Source organism: Sparus aurata, chromosome 22 (genome assembly GCF_900880675.1).
Source record: "Sparus aurata chromosome 22, fSpaAur1.1, whole genome shotgun sequence".
Lineage (NCBI taxonomy): Eukaryota > Metazoa > Chordata > Actinopteri > Spariformes > Sparidae > Sparus > Sparus aurata.
The window spans coordinates 7,979,489-7,996,310 of record NC_044208.1 but is presented as its reverse complement, the minus strand read 5'-3'; the positions used below and the strand labels follow the sequence as shown (position 1 = coordinate 7,996,310).

The 16,822-nt window shown below is 42.1% G+C and overlaps 2 protein-coding genes across 4 annotated transcripts in view; both read right to left on the bottom strand.

Annotated features, from left to right (window-relative positions):
* Positions 1-16,822, bottom strand: part of LOC115574580 (CNK3/IPCEF1 fusion protein-like) — a 56,518-nt gene that overhangs the window by 7,512 nt on the left and 32,184 nt on the right. Inside the window, exons 7-14 of the mRNA XM_030406211.1 lie at positions 16,481-16,540; positions 16,273-16,341; positions 15,331-15,480; positions 13,473-13,603; positions 12,745-12,926; positions 11,982-12,068; positions 11,122-11,425; positions 1,177-2,751 (exon numbers count right to left, since the gene is read on the bottom strand). Coding sequence (XP_030262071.1) covers positions 1,177-2,751; positions 11,122-11,425; positions 11,982-12,068; positions 12,745-12,926; positions 13,473-13,603; positions 15,331-15,480; positions 16,273-16,341; positions 16,481-16,540 — 2,558 coding nt within the window. The remainder of the gene's footprint in view (positions 1-1,176; positions 2,752-11,121; positions 11,426-11,981; positions 12,069-12,744; positions 12,927-13,472; positions 13,604-15,330; positions 15,481-16,272; positions 16,342-16,480; positions 16,541-16,822) is intronic.
* LOC115573689 (piggyBac transposable element-derived protein 3-like) lies at positions 1,115-5,407 on the bottom strand. Of its 3 annotated transcripts, none has more exons than XM_030404579.1 (2): positions 5,296-5,407; positions 1,115-2,751 (listed from the first exon to the last, which is right to left on the bottom strand). In XM_030404579.1, the coding sequence occupies exon 2, from the start codon at positions 2,718-2,720 to the stop codon at positions 1,164-1,166; it is 1,557 nt and encodes a 518-aa protein (XP_030260439.1). In that variant the 5' UTR covers positions 2,721-2,751; positions 5,296-5,407; the 3' UTR covers positions 1,115-1,163. The 3 variants fall into 3 exon arrangements, with proteins under 3 accessions (XP_030260439.1, XP_030260438.1, XP_030260440.1); XM_030404578.1 differs by lacking the exon at positions 5,296-5,407 and adding an exon at positions 4,821-5,278; XM_030404580.1 differs by lacking the exon at positions 5,296-5,407 and adding an exon at positions 4,345-4,440.

Sequence of the window (16,822 nt, the reverse complement as noted above, 5' to 3'; positions counted from 1 at the left end):
TCTTCACAGCAGACTGATGCTCAGCAGAGGAGGAACTGCAGTTTCACAGCACTGACTGTGAAACTTTAATACATCGTCCCACAAACAGACCACAGAGTCAAAATCACACTCTGACATGCATGCACATACCCACACCATCACTTCCTGTTTCACATGTTCTTCACGGCCCTTCTGCTCTCTTCTGTTTCTCACAGACTTCCTCTTTGTTTTTCTGCAAAATTAACCTTTCCTAAAATAAATTCTTTATCCTGCTGATGGTGTTGTGACATATTATCACAGTGGAGATCAGGCGAGAACTTTGGTTTAGGGGTATTTTACTTCGACTGGCCGCTTCCTTAATCAATGACAACCTGCCTAGTATAGCAAACAACAGTGTCACACTGTTTTCTTTATTCTGTATAAATGGAGGCAGGAAATTTAAGATTTTCATCTGGTCATCTACAATGTAGCAAAAGATGTTCTTGTATCTGCTTTGACTGGTCTGAATAATCTCTGTCAAACTTTAAAGCCACAGATAAAAGTTGCATCATATATATGAGGTCATGGCCTATTTCCTACCAGACCTCATTTAAAATCTGTAACTTTTATCAGGCAAACTAACAAAGAAACTACAGGGACTGTAAACAAACTCTTGGAGAGGGTAAAATGGTAATATATTTTAAAATGGTTTATGTTGATGTTGCTTTATGTACTTGTGTGTATTATTTTTATTTTCTGTTGTGAGGGCTGCACTGAGGCAAATTCCTATAAACTGTTAACATGGCAAAAAAATAATGATTTGATTTGATTAAGCCTTTAATCAGGCACTCATTGAAATTCTTGGAAATTAAAAATGTCAACCCTAGAGTGTCATTGCAGGACACTAGAAGACTTTTTAAAATAATAAATGTTTTGGTTGAAAATCAAGATCAATTAAGTTACCATATATGGTTACTTTTCCATCTAGGGTAAAACATTTATAAAAAGGTGTGTATATAGAAAATAAAAGAAAAAAACATAAACTTAAAAGGGACATTTATTTTTAGCATGTTTTATGGAACATGAATGTTTTATAAGTCATATATATTGACATATATATAATATATGTATATAAATATAAAAACAACATGATATAACATAAATAACAAATATAATCAAAGTCCACTCCAATCCAATCCAGTCATTTATGCAGCGGACTCATGGAAGTCAATAAAGCAGTTGCGCTCAGCATTGAGGCACAGGTGGACCTTGCATACCCTGCAGGTCACATTTGACCGCCTGATGTTTCCCTTCCTGCTGCAGTGCTTGCAGGTCTGGCGATTGGTGTAGACAGGGGCATGGAAATTGGACGGGTCAAACCCGAACCGCACAGAATCAGCTGGGGTGTGTCTGCGGTGTCCCCGGACAGGCCTCGGGACATCAACAGAGGTGCTGAGGTCTGTTGAGCTCCTTCTGGGGCAAAACATGATTGGCTTCTGGCTGCTGGCATCCTTGAACACCTGGAGCCTAAAGTTCTTCAGTGACAGGCCAGCCACACCAAGAGCCTTGCAGTCCCGCCTGTAGATGACCCAGGCATTAGTGAGGCTGACATCAATTGCATATGCAAACAACTGCATGTACCACCTCTTGGAGTTCCAGGGGGTACGGTAGAGGTGGACCAGCATGTTGCTCTTGTCAGTGCCCACCATGTTTGCACTGGAGCTCTTGGTGATAGCAGGGCAGCTCACTTGCACCTTCCTCTTGGCGTCACTGCAGTACTGGTGGACTGAGGACATGGGCTCCTCCCACATGGAGGAGGAGGAAATGGTGCTCAACAGGACGGAGACTATCTGGCTGGTGGCACCCATGGCTTGTTGTTCAGGCGTGAGGGGGACACCGTGGGCCTCCAGCGTAGTCTTCCCCTGATATAACACCATATCATGAATGAAGCCATCGTCAGAAGCCCTGGCAAACAACTTGAATCCCCATTTGTGCGGCTTGTTCTTGATGTACTGCCTCAGGTTACCAGCTGTCTTGCCTTTGTAGGCAACCATGACTGAATCCACAGACTGCTTGGGAGTCTGTAGCTCCCTCCTGAAGGCAGTATTCAGGAGGCTGAACAGTGGCCGGATCTTGAAGAATCGGTCGACGGTGCCAGGGATCTGTGTGTTGTCATTGAAGTGGACAAGCCTCTTCATTAGACTGAACCTCTTCGATGACATGAGGTTTGCAACTTGTGGGACCCTGGTCTCCATTGCCCAGTAGTCATAAACGGAAGGCAGCTTAGCAATCCCCATGTATACCAAGATTGCCACAAAGTTCATCATCTCATCTAGACTGGTGGTGAAGGTGGTGTCAATGTCCTTCTGAGATGCATACAGATTGGTCTGGCATGTTATGAGCTCTATCAATTCGGGGCTGAAGTACCTGCTGAAGTACTGGAATGGACTCTCCATGAAGTCAGGGTGAGAGCGCTGGTACTCAGGCAGGGCTCGGTCGTCCAGCTCAACCTTCTTCAAGGTGGTTTTCCTGGCTTGTGGTGCTGGCTGTTCGTAGCCCTCGTCCTCCTCCTCCTCCTTGAGCACCTCCACTGCAAGCCACACACACTTCCTCCTCTTGGTAGAGGGGCCCATGTCACTCAGGTCTGGAGTGTCCTGGTTGTGGGTGGGTGGGACAAAGTCCCAGCCTGCCACATCATCATCTTCCTCATCGGAGCCCTCATCATCACTGATGGCGGGGTCAGCTGGCACAACAGTCTCCATCTTGTCATAAAAGACCTCGAGCAGACAGCCGCTGAAGAAAAGAGAGTATCTGAGTCAATATCGAGCCCACTTTGAGTTACTGGTGAAGGAAAACAATAAGAGTGAAGTGTAGGCCTATGTCTACTTAAAACGAGGCGTATTTACATATTCAAAGTGAAAAATAGCATTATAAGTAATGGTGGTACCACTTATTTTTTCACTTAATCATTTGGAAAAACTAAATAAATATTGAATTACTGAATCTTTTTTTGCAGTAATAAGGCTTACGGCAGTGTTTCCCACACACCCATGTATTTGTGACATATTGATTTTGTATTTTTGGAGCTGCGTCCCGTTGTCACTCACTGACGACAGCGCAGCCGTCAGTGGATAGCATGATGTTGTATACTCCGAAGAAGAGGAGGACTATTTAACCCAGTTGGCTTGACCGTAACTTCCTTCGTAAAGAAGACGTATGGCCTCTTCGTCGAGATGACACCCCTACAAAGAGCGCCAGGCCTTGAAGCCACCTTTGCCGTGGCCAAGCCGTGTAATTACATCGTCATGTTATGCACTGGGGACTTCTTCCCACAAGCTAACATTGTGACAGCTGCGTCTTGTGGATTTTTGATTATTTGCTATGGTTTATGATATGCTTTATGATATTCAGATGACAGACAGTCTACTATGCACACAGAGAGTAACCCCTGTATATGAGAGAGTGGAAAGTTACAAAAAGCAAAAGTGAAGACAGAGGAGTAGAGACAAAAATATGCGTCCTTGAACAGGAAGGATGCTACGACAGGGGGGGGGAGGTAAAATACCCCCAACTAGAACAACAGGATGGGAAGCAAAGTGTAACTATATCCATTTATGGCTTAAGACACCCCAAGCAGAGTAACAAAGTGTGATGCAAAGTGTAAATTGTATCTATATATGGTTATGCTTTATGAAATGTAAACGCCCCTAAGAATGCAATAAAAAGTGCCTGCAAGAAGCGGAGAATCCAGAACTCTCTTGGGACAGCTGCAGGAGCAGATCACGTGATCTGTATTGGGCTGGAGGGTTCTCCCTTTGGCAAAGGCGGAAACTAATTTTGACTCTGTGTGATCATTCAGTCTTCTCTCCCTCCAGTGTTTACAGAGTTGAGGTCCTGAGGATTCGGGGTGACAATTCTGGTCACAACAGTCTGTAAAACGGTAATTAAAGCCTCACAGTCGTCCCGAAATTCCTTGTTTTACTCTCAGAATGTGGGCAATTCGATCAAATAAAATCTGGAGAGTCTAGAAGAGCCGCCCAATTACATTTTATCTCCGCCCAAGTTAGCTTGGTGCTAAACCGGAAGTTAGCCGACGCGATCGGTTAAGCCGATTGTGTGGGAAACACTGTACAGTAAAAATAAACAGCAACATATGCCATTTAAGTATAATAAAAAACTGTTACATGGTCATAAAGCTGACACTATAACACATTTCACTATTTACAACTTAAAGATTTCTGTAAATGGGTCAAAGCTGTTAACTACAACCAATCGCCCAGAAAAAGATGCACAATTTCTCTCTGCAATGTATTTTTTATTTTCAGTTACAGAAGATGTATAATTTCTCATTGGTTAAAGCAGATAGATAATGTGAATAACTTTTACTGGTTAAACGGGTGGGGACTAGCCGTGGTTTAGACTTAGCCCTCTCATCGTGGGTCCCAGCCCATTGGCAACACGATCCCTTCACTCCATGAGGACAACACCCTGTTGAGAAAAAACCTCCCTACCTTGTCTTCCTGCTCATCTGCTCTGGTTTAAGTTTCTCGGCTGACTCCCTAAGTCTCACCTCAATGCTGCTGGGCAAAGCAAGTGTTATCTTTAACCTTGGTCTGTCCACCATGAATGCAGCTGTGCTCTCTCTCATACCCTGGCTTTTCTCTCCAATGTATTCACCCCTCATAAAAAGGATTAACGCTAGCAACCAATTTCATTTATCAACAGGATATGTACAGCTCTTTAAACAGTGTATCGGTATATAGCAATTAAACCACAGTATCTAATCTATCTCAGACTTCACACTTTTAATAAACAGGTTGCTGGTGCATGGCAATGACACAGTGTCTTAGACTTAGACTCACATTAGGCAGGTGCATAAATCAAACAGGTGCATAAATCAGGCAGGTGAATATAAGTGCACAGTCATTAACTGTCAGAGTTCGGTATGGTCAGGTGGTCATATAAGTGCATGGTGATTAGTCACAGCGGTCAGGCAATACTCAGACAGCTAAAATTAAAATGCATAAGTGTTAAACAAACCTGTGGCAAGATGTCCTAAATATAATGCGTGATTTGTAAAAATAAATAAATAAATAAATACAATTAATTAAAAAAAATTAAAAAATCCCCAGAGTATGGCTTACTACACTCATCGGGCGTATGTCTAAAGATGGACATTCTGTCACTCGCACTAGTTTGACCTGTATGCTCGAATATGGTGTCACCATTTTTCACGCCAAAAATGTCACTAGTTTCACTCATCCTAAACAAACGACACCTATATAAACATTAAACACAGCTATTCAAACGTACAATGTGTGAGTTTCATCAACTTACCATGGCTTGTTCTGGTTTCGACTGTCGACAGTTTCCAGCCCAATCACATCTTAGAACCCGCCCAATCCAATAAAAACCAGCCCAAACCACGAAGTTGCCAGACACCCTTGCGTGTGTGTGTGTGTGTGTGTGTGTGTGTTAGGGGGGGGGGGGGAACGCTCCTCGCCGTCAGCCGGGGGGTGGGGTTGTCGTTTTTTATTTTATTTAACTTGCTCCTCCGGCGCTCCTGATAGGCTCCCGCAGTTCAGAGTGCTGTTTTCACAATATTAAAAACTCGCCAAATGTGGACAAAAGCAGCCCAAATTTTATTCACCCGCCCAATGTATTTTTTTCCCGCCTGGCGTCAACAAAAATAGCCCAATTGGGCGGAAAACCGCCCAATCTGGCAACACTGTCGGTCAGCCGTACTTCGCGCGTTCCGGTATAAACAGGGAAGTTGGAAATGCTCTGGGCCGCTGCTGATTGGTCCGATGGCGTGATGACACTATCTAATCTTCGCCGATTGGCTGAGAGAAGTCACTTGGTTGTCCGACCTAGAGTCCTAAAGAGAGACTCTGTAGGACTCTAGACCGACCTCACTGAGCCGCACAGCAACGCTATTTTGGACGTCCGCGGATGTTACCATTTACGGTTCCTTGCTGGATAAAGGGTCAAGGGGTCACTGTTAAAATGTCATGGCTAGTTTTGAGGGGAGTAATTCAAACGAGTACATGTGCAGGACTTAACAGAAAAGGAACATAACTTACACAGAGTTTTTTCTTTACTTGTATTTATTGCAGTAGTTGACTCCGTCCACCAGATGGCGCCATCAGCCTTCTAACTCCGCCATGCTTCATACTTCAACTGGGTTCATTTAAAAGGTGCGTGCCGCTGGTTCCCAATCCTTTCACTGGTGACTAGAAGCAGCATTTAGTTGACTAAATTATCAATTGAATTAATCACCAATTCACAAGTTCAGTTAATTTTCAAGCAGAAATGTGAAACGTTTGCTGGTTCCAGCTCCTTAAACATTGCTACATTTCTGTCATTTTTGACAGTTTACGAAGTCTGTGAGATTTGGACTTTTGGTTGGACAAAACAGGCAAATTGAAGATTTTATGACATAACATAGACTTAACAATTAATTGTGGAAATGATCATCGGATTTATCGATTATTGAAAATAATGCTAGCTGAATCAATGAGCAAATGTCGTTTGGTTTTTCTCAAACTTGATTTCAAACGCTTTAAAGAAATCGGTATTTCAGAAGTTTTCTTTCTGTTAATCACCTTGTGAACTCTCAGATTTGTCTTACACCCTGCTGTGTACCAAACCTCAGATTGGGAAACACTGATTTTAGATGTTGACATAATTATTTTAATGTGAAATAAACTTTATATATAAATATTTCAATGCATCTCAAAACGTTTTTTGTTCTTAAATCATCATTTTGAAAAATGAAGAGGCGACAGTCTCTTATAACTCCATGGGCGTCTTTGAGGCCACGGCCATCTTGAAGCCTTCTCTGACGCCTCACAGGTGATTGACCTCCTCTGTCTTTCTCCCTCGGTGGTCAAATTTCTGAAGGAATGTTCTTTGCCTAATGTGTGCTGGTTTTATTGGATTGTCAGCAAATTGTACACTGCCCGGATGAGACATTGGATGTGGTGTGGCTTCCAAAGCTCGATCCTGTTGACTTTCCTCTCAACCACATTCTCCCATCTTCTCCAAGTGCTCCCTTGCAGGTTCCCGTCTCCTCCACTTCTGCTTTCACATCCTCTTGAACTAGGCAGCGCCTTTCCTTTCCTCTGATGTGGCCCAGCCGGGGAGTTGTAAACGGATCCTAGCACAGCTCGGGCCCATGTGACCACTCCCACCGGCCTTGCCTCTGTTTCCTGAACAGCTTCCTCTGCCCTCCCCACTTCCTACCTGTCATCACTTGATTCACCTTTGGATCACTTGAATACCTGTGCTAAACCTCGTCTCCTGCTGTTGTTGTCTTGAACTCCTCAAACTTAAACCAAGCTCCCCTTGGCTTAATCTAATAAATCAAGATTTTGTATTAATTGTATGAATCTGTGAAGTAACCGGTGACTAAACCTGTTAATTAAACTATAAATTAAAAAGCAGTTTAAAGGTGCAGAAAATAGAAGTACTGAAGGTGTAGGTGGCTCACAATTGTACTTAAGTACACAACCTGAGTACATAGTTACTTTACACAAAACATCCACAGTAATACACAAAACCACTTCAAAGAAACAGAACAAGCAGACACACAAAGACAAGACACAAAATGGGGATTATTAGTGGGTTTAAATCTGCATATACACACTTATTTAAGTGTAAAAATAAGTAAGTAATTAAGTAAGATTTAGTTAAGGGGGTGCTAATTATCTCTGTGGTTGTAGTTCCTGATAGGGGACTGGTCATCCTCAGCTAACTAGCCATTATTTTATAGATTTTATAATGATTATAAATTGATTTTAAGCTTCATGAGACAAAGCAGATTTGTTTGATCTAAATATCAGTGATCAGATTTCTTTGACCAGCAGATGAATGTGTGAAAACTCAACTCAGACTCATTTAATGTTACATCTCAACATTTTGTTTATGCAGTAGCTTTCCAGCTATTCAGAAGCTAGGTGATATTTGATTAATTGTTAACTGATTTCTTTAAGTATGTTGTTACCACTTGATCTAAAAGTTGTTAAATCACGTCGAAATTACGCTGTTAGATAGGAAGATGAAAGCTTTCAAAATAAATTGCACTTTATTTTTTATATTTTTCACAAGTTACAAAGCAATACAGAGGCATGACACTGCAGAGCCTTAATCCAGATTTACACATTACACAAACTGAACCAGTTAAACTTAGAGACTCTTACAAAATACTCATCGGGACATAACAGATGAATGATATGATACAAACAGGATCATCCTGAGCGAGAAACAAAGGATCAGTTTCATCTTAAAGTGTAGCTATGTAACTTTAACTGAACAGCAGCCACATCTTTCAGAGCAGAGCTGTGATTTCTTATAAATTCTTAAAACTCTTCAAATTGTTAATATTTCCACATTTCCATCCGGCAAAGAACATAAAAGGTCATCTCTGATATTTACAGTTTTAATTACACTCGCATAGTCTTCAATACAGGCGTTCATACTGCAGCATAATGCTTTGTTAGCATAAAGGCACCAAACACGAACAGGAAATATTTTGTAAAAAGAAAAATTTCTGTGAGGAAACGCAAGAAGCTTCTTAGAATGTAAACATCAGGGGATCCATGACGCTTCCCTGAGGAACTCCATCAGAATGTTTTTTTTACATAATGGCACAAGAAGAAACCTCGAACACGGAGGCGTTCTTCAAAGAAACCTGAAAAAGAGCCACTGAAGCTGTTACAGCCACACCTGAAGTACTTCAGATCAGTTAGTTTGAACTGAGATGTAAAGCTGCTTCCGGCAGATCTGCGGCAAGCTATCAGTAGAAACTAAAAATAAAGTCAAGTGTACTTTTGAGATTCAGAAGGAACCATCTCAGGACAGCTCAGCATTTTTAATAATTGAACACTGACATTTCACTCTCAAACCAAAATATAAGAAAGAACACATTTTCTGTTTTGGAAAACTTGAGCTGTGAGGCTCATATGTCCATTTGAATAAATCAAAGTTTCTCTTAAAGGAAGTCATTTAGTTTGGTTTTTTTATGAAAATTTTAGGACTGCTTTCTTAAAATGTATATGTCATTAAAAAGAAAAGTTTTGGTAAACTTTGTGTTGAGTATAATTGTCTTATTTCTTTTATGTCCCATGCTCCCTCTGACATTTTGCTTATTTCAAATATGATTTATTTCTCCTAAAAAAAGTTTTATTGTCAACACTGCTGTAACAAGACCTTTGTGAAGCCTCAGAAATATTTAGTAACAACGCTGAGCTTTATTTACTAAACTATTCATTATACTCTGAAAAGCACACTATTCTTAGATATATGAAAGAAATATGCAGCTGTAAAATACAATCTATAAAACATATTTACAAACTGTTTTGTCCAGACAATTGACAGTGAAAGGAGAGAGAAGAGAGGCACTATGGGCTCCTGAGACTGAGAGGAAAGACGAGATATTGCAGCTTTGATATTTAGAAACTCTTTCCAAGGTTTGATTCGTTCCTCTTTATATTGAAACATCAATGATCATGCCTTCGATGTCTAAAATTTAAATGAGATTTTTAAAACTCTAATCATACTTTTCCTGTCCTATAGCTTTGAAAAACAATTAACAAATTACTCACATCTGTTGAAAACGAAAACCAGCTTCATTTCCAGCAGATTCAGGCCCCTGTGAACAGAAATCTTGGGGTGTTTCGGAAGCGTTTAAGCCCAAAACAAAAAAGTTTCCATTTAAAAACTGAGTGTTAGCTGTTGCGTATTTTCCACACAATAGGTCCAAACTTTGATTCCTAGTTTTCTCATTAGAAACCATTTCATCTTCAGAACTACAGTAGCTTTTCAATAGTTTTCTGATTCCGATGTGATTAATATAACTACCTTTTTCAGTTAGCTGTAGTAAAAAAGAAAGTTTCCAAATTTTCTACAAAAAGTCGAAACAAGACGTTGAGGTTTCAGCAGCTAAATTCACTTCTTGAATATCTTTAAAAAGTTTCGGTGTGCAAGATATCGAGGCTTTAGCGACATCTAGCGGTGAGGCTCTAGATTCCAACACGCTCTGGCTCACCCTTCCCTTTCTGAAGATGTTGGAGAAGCTCTGGTGGCCCTCACGGACAGAAAATGATGTTCTAATTTCTAACTTAATACATTATATTTCTGCCAAGTCTGTTCTGCTTGATGCCACTTCATATCACACACTGTACCTTAAAGGCTAAAAGAGAGGTAAGGTTCAGATGTGTTTGTCTTGGTTGGAGTCTCGATGTCTTGGTCAGAAAAACAAAACAAATGCGCATTTCAACCTCAGTGGCGTGATAGGAATAGTGGATCATCAAAGTCTGTAGTATTCATCCTCTGGGGATCATGAATATCCATCCGTTGTTTTTTGAGATACTTCAGTCCGGACCGAAGTGGTCGTAGAACTGCAAGCGCAGCTAAAAAGTTGTAGCTTGGGTTCATAAGATCAGAAACAGCAAGCGGCCACTCAGAGAAAAATTTCCCGGTGCGCTGAGCACTTCAGAAAAGGCTCTAGTGACATCACTGTGGCTCTTTTTCCTAAAGGAAGTGATAATATTCTCTTTATTCTTTATCTCGAATGAAACATTTCATGTCATGACAAGAAGCACGTGCAGCGTTTTTCTCTCAGTGCACAAACGTTTCATCTCAGCACTCCTGAGAGCACCACCAGCGACAAACACTATGTGGACATATGATGCAAACTTTGGGGTTTCTGCTGACTTGGAGCCAGTGGGCTTTATGACCTATACTTCAGCCAGCCACCACGGGTCGATCAACATGTTTTGGCTTCACTTTAAGGAGCTGCCTTGTAGTCCATCTCTATGTACGGAGCTGGGTGGCCCCATCGGCCAATCAGATAAAAGTCCAGCTGGGGTTTCAAATGAGATATTTTCAGATTTTCTTGTATAATTAAACTGATCAGTGTGAACACTCTTTAGTAAAACGTTCTTGGTGATAAGTGACATGAAGAATGTCCAGTCAATCTAGAAAAACAAGTAACTCTTTAACATTTCAACCATAAAATCTTTGATCCACGACAGAAGTTTGTTTTCCATGAACTGTTGGATTTCAGTTTTAAAGTCACAGCTGCTGAAGGCCTCGAACAGACATCATAAAACTTTTTTCCTGCCAACATCTTGAGGTTCAGGCTGATGAATTCGCTTCAGTCAGTGGCTGAGCAGCCTGAGACGAGCCAGCCAGCCTCCGAGCAGCGACGTCGACTGTTTGGTGACAGGCAGGGGAGGAGGGACAGCAGCAGAGCTGGAGGCGGCAGACTTCTTGGACGCCGCCTCCTGGTAAGGGATGGTGGCGCTGTTGTGGAGGTCGGCGTTGATGAAGCACTGGCTGCCTCTGATGTGGTCGACGCCGCGGACAGACGGGTGTCCTCGGTACGGCAGGGGATAACACGGCTCCTCCTCCGTGATGGTGCTGATCCCCTCATTGCTCAGATATCTGTGCAGGACATTCTGACCTGTTCAGGAGACGAGAACAATGAGTTAACAAGTTTGTGGAAGCTAGAACAATCCTGCCAGTTCTGGGAGTGTTTAATATCAGACGAGCTCCTGTTTTAACTTTTGTATAGAGACGCAAACTCCCCCATGTTCCTGCGGACCACCAAGTGACCTTAATTCAGAAAAAGGCACTCTTTACACTGAGATTATACTAGGATGATTGTCCACGTGTAAATGACTCAACATAAAACATGACTCAGTCGAGTTAATACTAATTCTTAGTCTGAATGGAGGCGGTCCAACTCTTAATGTGTGTTTGTTTAAAACCCATTAATAGCCCGCTATCTTAGACACACACATCCAGATCCACAGTTTTGTTCGTCAAGGTGAAGTGCTGTAAGAACGAGGCTGAAATCAGCTGTGTGGATGCAGCGGCAGCTCTCAGGGTAAATGATTGCCGAGGTAGAAATTCAAAGCATGCAGCCCGTCCTGCTGCAGCTGTTAATGAGTCAGACGGAGGGCGGCCACTGATAACCGTTAAATGAAGGCTGGTTCAGACGGACAGGTGGAGATTACCTTTCCTTCCCTTGGCTCCGGGCCTGGAGGACGGGTCGGACACTCCTGAAAACGCCTCCGCTGGCATGGAGACGGGTCGAGGTTTACCTGCGAACACAGACCAGGGAGCTATAATGTGCATTTTGATAAATATGATGACCGATTCTTCTCTCTGTGTTCATCTTATCTGTTCCCATTGATCTGAACAGCTGCAGTAGCCACAAGGAAGAATACATTTATATTTTCTACCCTGATCACCATCAACCACTGACATTTTGTGGTGAAATTCAGTCTTAAATGAAAATGACCCAGTGAATAGGATGACGCCAATCTATATGAATGCATCATATTCATTCCATAAGACTGGACCACTTCGTTTAAAAAGAAAGCTATTGTCTGTGTGGGTTTGTTCTTGTACTTTTTTTATTTGTGAGGAGCATTTTGAGCTGCAGATGTTGACAGTAAGGCATTTTTCTGAAGAGATGAACATTTTTTTAGTTGCTTCTTTAAATTGGAAACAGACAACTTCCTCCATTCTAGCATTTTTCGAGTCGGACTTTTGTTGGCACCACCGTTGCAAAGGCAATGGGATGGTTTTATTTTAAATGTATTTATCAGAGCTGCAGCTACCAACAACACAGGATACTATGTGAGTTTATTCATTCATTCGGTCTGTAATTGAGAAATAAAAGCAGATAGAAGTGGTGCCAGGCTGCCTTCCCTGGAGATTTCACACCTGATGGCGGACAGCACAGCTCACCGAGTGCTTGTTTGTGTCACTCACTTCGTTTCGAGGAGTGCTGTCTCATGCGAACAGGGACTGATGGGTTTGGTTCAGGCGGGGGGATGACTGATGCCCTTTTGTCGTCGGCAACAGAGAGGCGTCGCCTTGTTTCGGCGTCCAGACACGAGTTCGGAGACTTCGGCCTCATTTTCACACCTTGAGACATGTTCATGTTTGCGTCTCTGCAGAGAAGAACAGGGAGGAGGATTAAAACTCAAATATAAAAAAACAAGTCAGAATTAATGTCCAAGCACTTCTTCTCCATACCCAAAGAGGAAGTACTTGTTTTCAGGGTTCGTACACATTTTTCAAGGTCAAATTCAAGCACTTTTCAAGCACTTTTAAGGGTAATTTTCAAGATTTTCTAGCACCTTATTGCTGGGGTAAAGTACTTATCTACAGGAATATATATACACTCATGATTTTATTCTTCACGTTTTATCACAATTATGTACATTATATTATGCTGTAAACATCTAAAATTATGTTTCATAATAGCAAAAACTTCAGAAATTAATTATCCAGTCTGATCCCAATTTTGTGAAAGACACAGAGTTATAATGTCAACCACTTTTAAGCACTTAAACTAAAATCCAAGCACTTTTCAGACCTTGAAAACACAACATTCAAATTCAAACACTTTCAAGGATTTCAAGCACCCGTATGAACCCTGTGTTTTACTTTACCATTATTACGATACTGTAATCGGTGTACACGCAGGTACTCACAGTGGTATGTAAGGTGCTGTGGGAGGAGGAGGGACGTGCACATCCAATATGGTGGTCTTCCCTCTCGTCCCGGGAGCATCTGAGGTTTCTGGTTGTCGAGTTCTGTAGAGACCCGGAGCTCCCTGAGAGGTCTGGACAGGATAGGAGAAAGAGAATAACCCTTTTTGTTTGTTTTACACATTGCCCTGCTGCAGCTTCTTCTCATCTGTCTTTCTGTTGAGCCTGAACAACATTCAGTCTGAGGTAATGATTCCTGTAATGGCGTTTATCATAAAACAACAAGACGTTCCAGCTCGAGAGGAGAAACAGCAGACGAAGCTCTTCTGTTTCCTTCCTCACCTCTGTAGCCTCTGAATTTCCATAAACACGGGAACTTCTATACGTTGCAAAAACACGTCTGGAGGAGTTTAAAGACGCGGCTGAACACACGTGACTTTGATTACTTCTGTGATGACATGCTTTCTTTTATAGGTCTGCAATGATTGTTTTTTTTTGTTAACAATTGATCCTTTGGTTCGTCATTTGATCTAATTTATGTCCAAAAATAGTGAAAAATGGCCGACGCGTGTTCCCAGAGTGCAAAGTGTCATCATCAAAATGTTTGTAAAGTCTGATCAGCAGTCAGTCTGTGTATTAGTGACACTGGAACAACACAACATTTGCATTTTCGCTTGATAAACATCTCAAATGCTTCGTGGACTCACTGGAAAGGATGCCACGACAAAAAAACACTTTCCTTCTTGCTTGTTATAAGTAAATGTCTTCCCGCGGAACTAATGGAAATCATCTTAAACAGAAATGCTCATTTCTCTGTGATCGAGTTATATGTTAAGTGAAAGAAGATTTTTTTTTTAGCAAATCAAAATGTTTGCTGTGTTTTGTCAGTGACTAACTGTTAATCTGAAACCAATATTGACATAGTTGTCTCAGCATTTTTTTTTTTTTTGCATCCAAACCATTATGTGCTTTACAGTGGAAGGTGGTGACCGCACAGAGTAGAAGTCCAGGTGACGTAAGTGTTGACTCGTGATGACATTTGACCTGAATGGTGGGAGTCACAGGGAGACTTCATTTCTGTTTTGATAGCCGAGATTAAAGACTGAACGCATCGACCGGTCCAAGCCTATCTCCCCCAAACACACACATCCTGGACCTCTGTCAACACAAAACCCCTGAAGGCGACTCGCTGAATTCATAATTGTCACATTGTTGCAGTAACGAATGAGTCATGTTCCAAAGATGTCTGACATCGACCCTGCCTGATGTTTGGAGTGTTTCCTCTCTTCTTGTTTTCCAGGAAAAGGGAAGAAAAGATCCATTGTTCCCACACACACACCTCAGAGGAGCAGCAGCAGACCGGACGGCTGCTGCGTCTTCTGGTCGGATTCCTCACAAACAGAAACAGCTTCTCTAAAACGCTTCGATGACAGACGGAGATTCGAGCAAAGGAACGATTTGTTTGTGCAGAAGAGGGGACACTGAGACAGTCTGCTGCACTTTCATACAGGCACACACTGTCGCACCTTAGAGGTGATGCAGGGGGTTCTGTGCCTGGCTCAGTGGCACTGTGGCAGTAATGACTGTTCTCATCTTTACTTCCGTTGTTTTGAGATTTTTGAAGCTGCATCAAACTCCAAAACTCTTCAATAAACCAGAGTACATTAGCCTCATTAGCCAATTTTATTTCCGTTTTTGGTCTCCAACAACTCCTGAGGGGAATATGTGGCTCTGTTGCTGCTGAAGACAAGGGTTTCACAATAAAACCCAGTTTCCAGTTTTCAGTGTCTTCCTGAAAAAGATTTCAGCTGGTTTGATGTTTAAACCCGTTGTGCCGACGCGATGATGGAAGGCAGCTCACCTGTACTCGCGGCGGTCTCCAGCGCAGGTTCTTCAGCGGAGCGGCTGCGAAGCCGGCGGATATTCCAGCCGGCCTCTTCTTCACCACCAGGACGACGCCCCCAGACTCCGCCCTCAGCTTCTCCACCAGGTGTTTCAACTGCCAGCCCACCTGGACCAATCACAGACGAAAACTCTGAAGATGGCGCTTTTAAACTTCATTACTTCAACATTTGTTTCCTAATAATTGATGCTGTCTGATGTAAAAATGCTCATTTGCCTTGTTGTAAAGTTAAACTGCTTTGACACAGATACAGAGTATCTTTATCACAACCGAACTTGAGACCAGCACCACAAAGGTGGATGACTCCACTGGTATCAAAAAGAAGTCCAATTGCATGTAAGTTTATGAGAAAATAATCCTATTTCTCACTTGATTTATGACCTCGGTAAACAATTTCCTCACGAGTTTATGGTCTCAATCTCTAGTTTCAAGTCTCCTTCCACACAACATTATGCTCATTTCGTAAATTAAAGTTTAATTTAGTCAGTCAGACCCAATCAGGGAATCCTCCCTCTTGTCTTAATTTGGTCACTCTGGCTCCAAAAACCACGACGGAGACAGCTGTTGCGCCAGACTTAAGGCTACAAAATGGTAATCCACAAACCAGAGAGTAACAGTCACAGTGGGTTTACACTGCACATCACTGAGCCATCATCATTTAGAAAATCAGATCTCCAACCGTTTGAAATCAGAGGTTTGCTGTTTTTGCTTTGTTCTGCAAAGCTAGCCGTTTCCTTGTTTTGTCAGTCTTTACGCTACGCTAGGCGCTAACACCTCTAGCTTCATATTTAGCATACACACCAGAGAGAGCTATCGATCCTCATGTCGATCAACTGCAAGAAAGCCGATAAGAATACTTCCCAAAATGTGGAACTTTTTCTTTAAAGACTCCTGACTCACCACTGTCTGCTTGTTGACCTGAACGACTTCGTCTCCAGCGTGAATCCTCTGGGTTTTATCTGCAGGAGACTGAAGAGCAGAATCTGTGTTTTACTCTCGTTAGAAAGCTAAATTGCTCAAACTAAACACAGCACAGTCTGGAGCGTCAACACGCAACCTGAGAGTCCATCTGATGCTCTCAAACAACTTTTTTAATCAGCACACTCACATTCTCTGTTGTCCCTGTGATGACGTGAAGCCCGTCGTAGGTGGATTTGATGTAAATACCCTGAAAGGTCAAACACATTTAAAGGACTCAGTGTTTAAGAATGTATATATGACTCTCCTTTATAAATACCCTGACGTGGTTTCTCTATAATGCCTCGCTGCAGTGGTGGTTTCTCTCTCTGGACCACCATATGTTTCTGTTTTGGCCTCGGCGCTGATTGTGGTTCATGGCGCAGCACTAAAATATCAGTTAGCGTCTCTCAGGGGAAGTCGGGTTAAATTCTGGGTTTTTCTTTTTGCCGTACTCGGCACTTATATGTGACGGTGACGTCCTGCTGATATG

Excerpts from the sequence above, each read along its gene's own strand:
- LOC115573689 (XM_030404578.1), bottom strand. The coding sequence starts at position 4,852 with ATGCACCTGTTTGATTTATGCACCTGCCTAAT. Across the intron at positions 2,752-4,820 it reads GATTTATGCACCTGCCTAAT|CGGCTGTCTGCTCGAGGTCT; the intron begins GTGAGTCTAAGT and ends TCTTTTCTTCAG.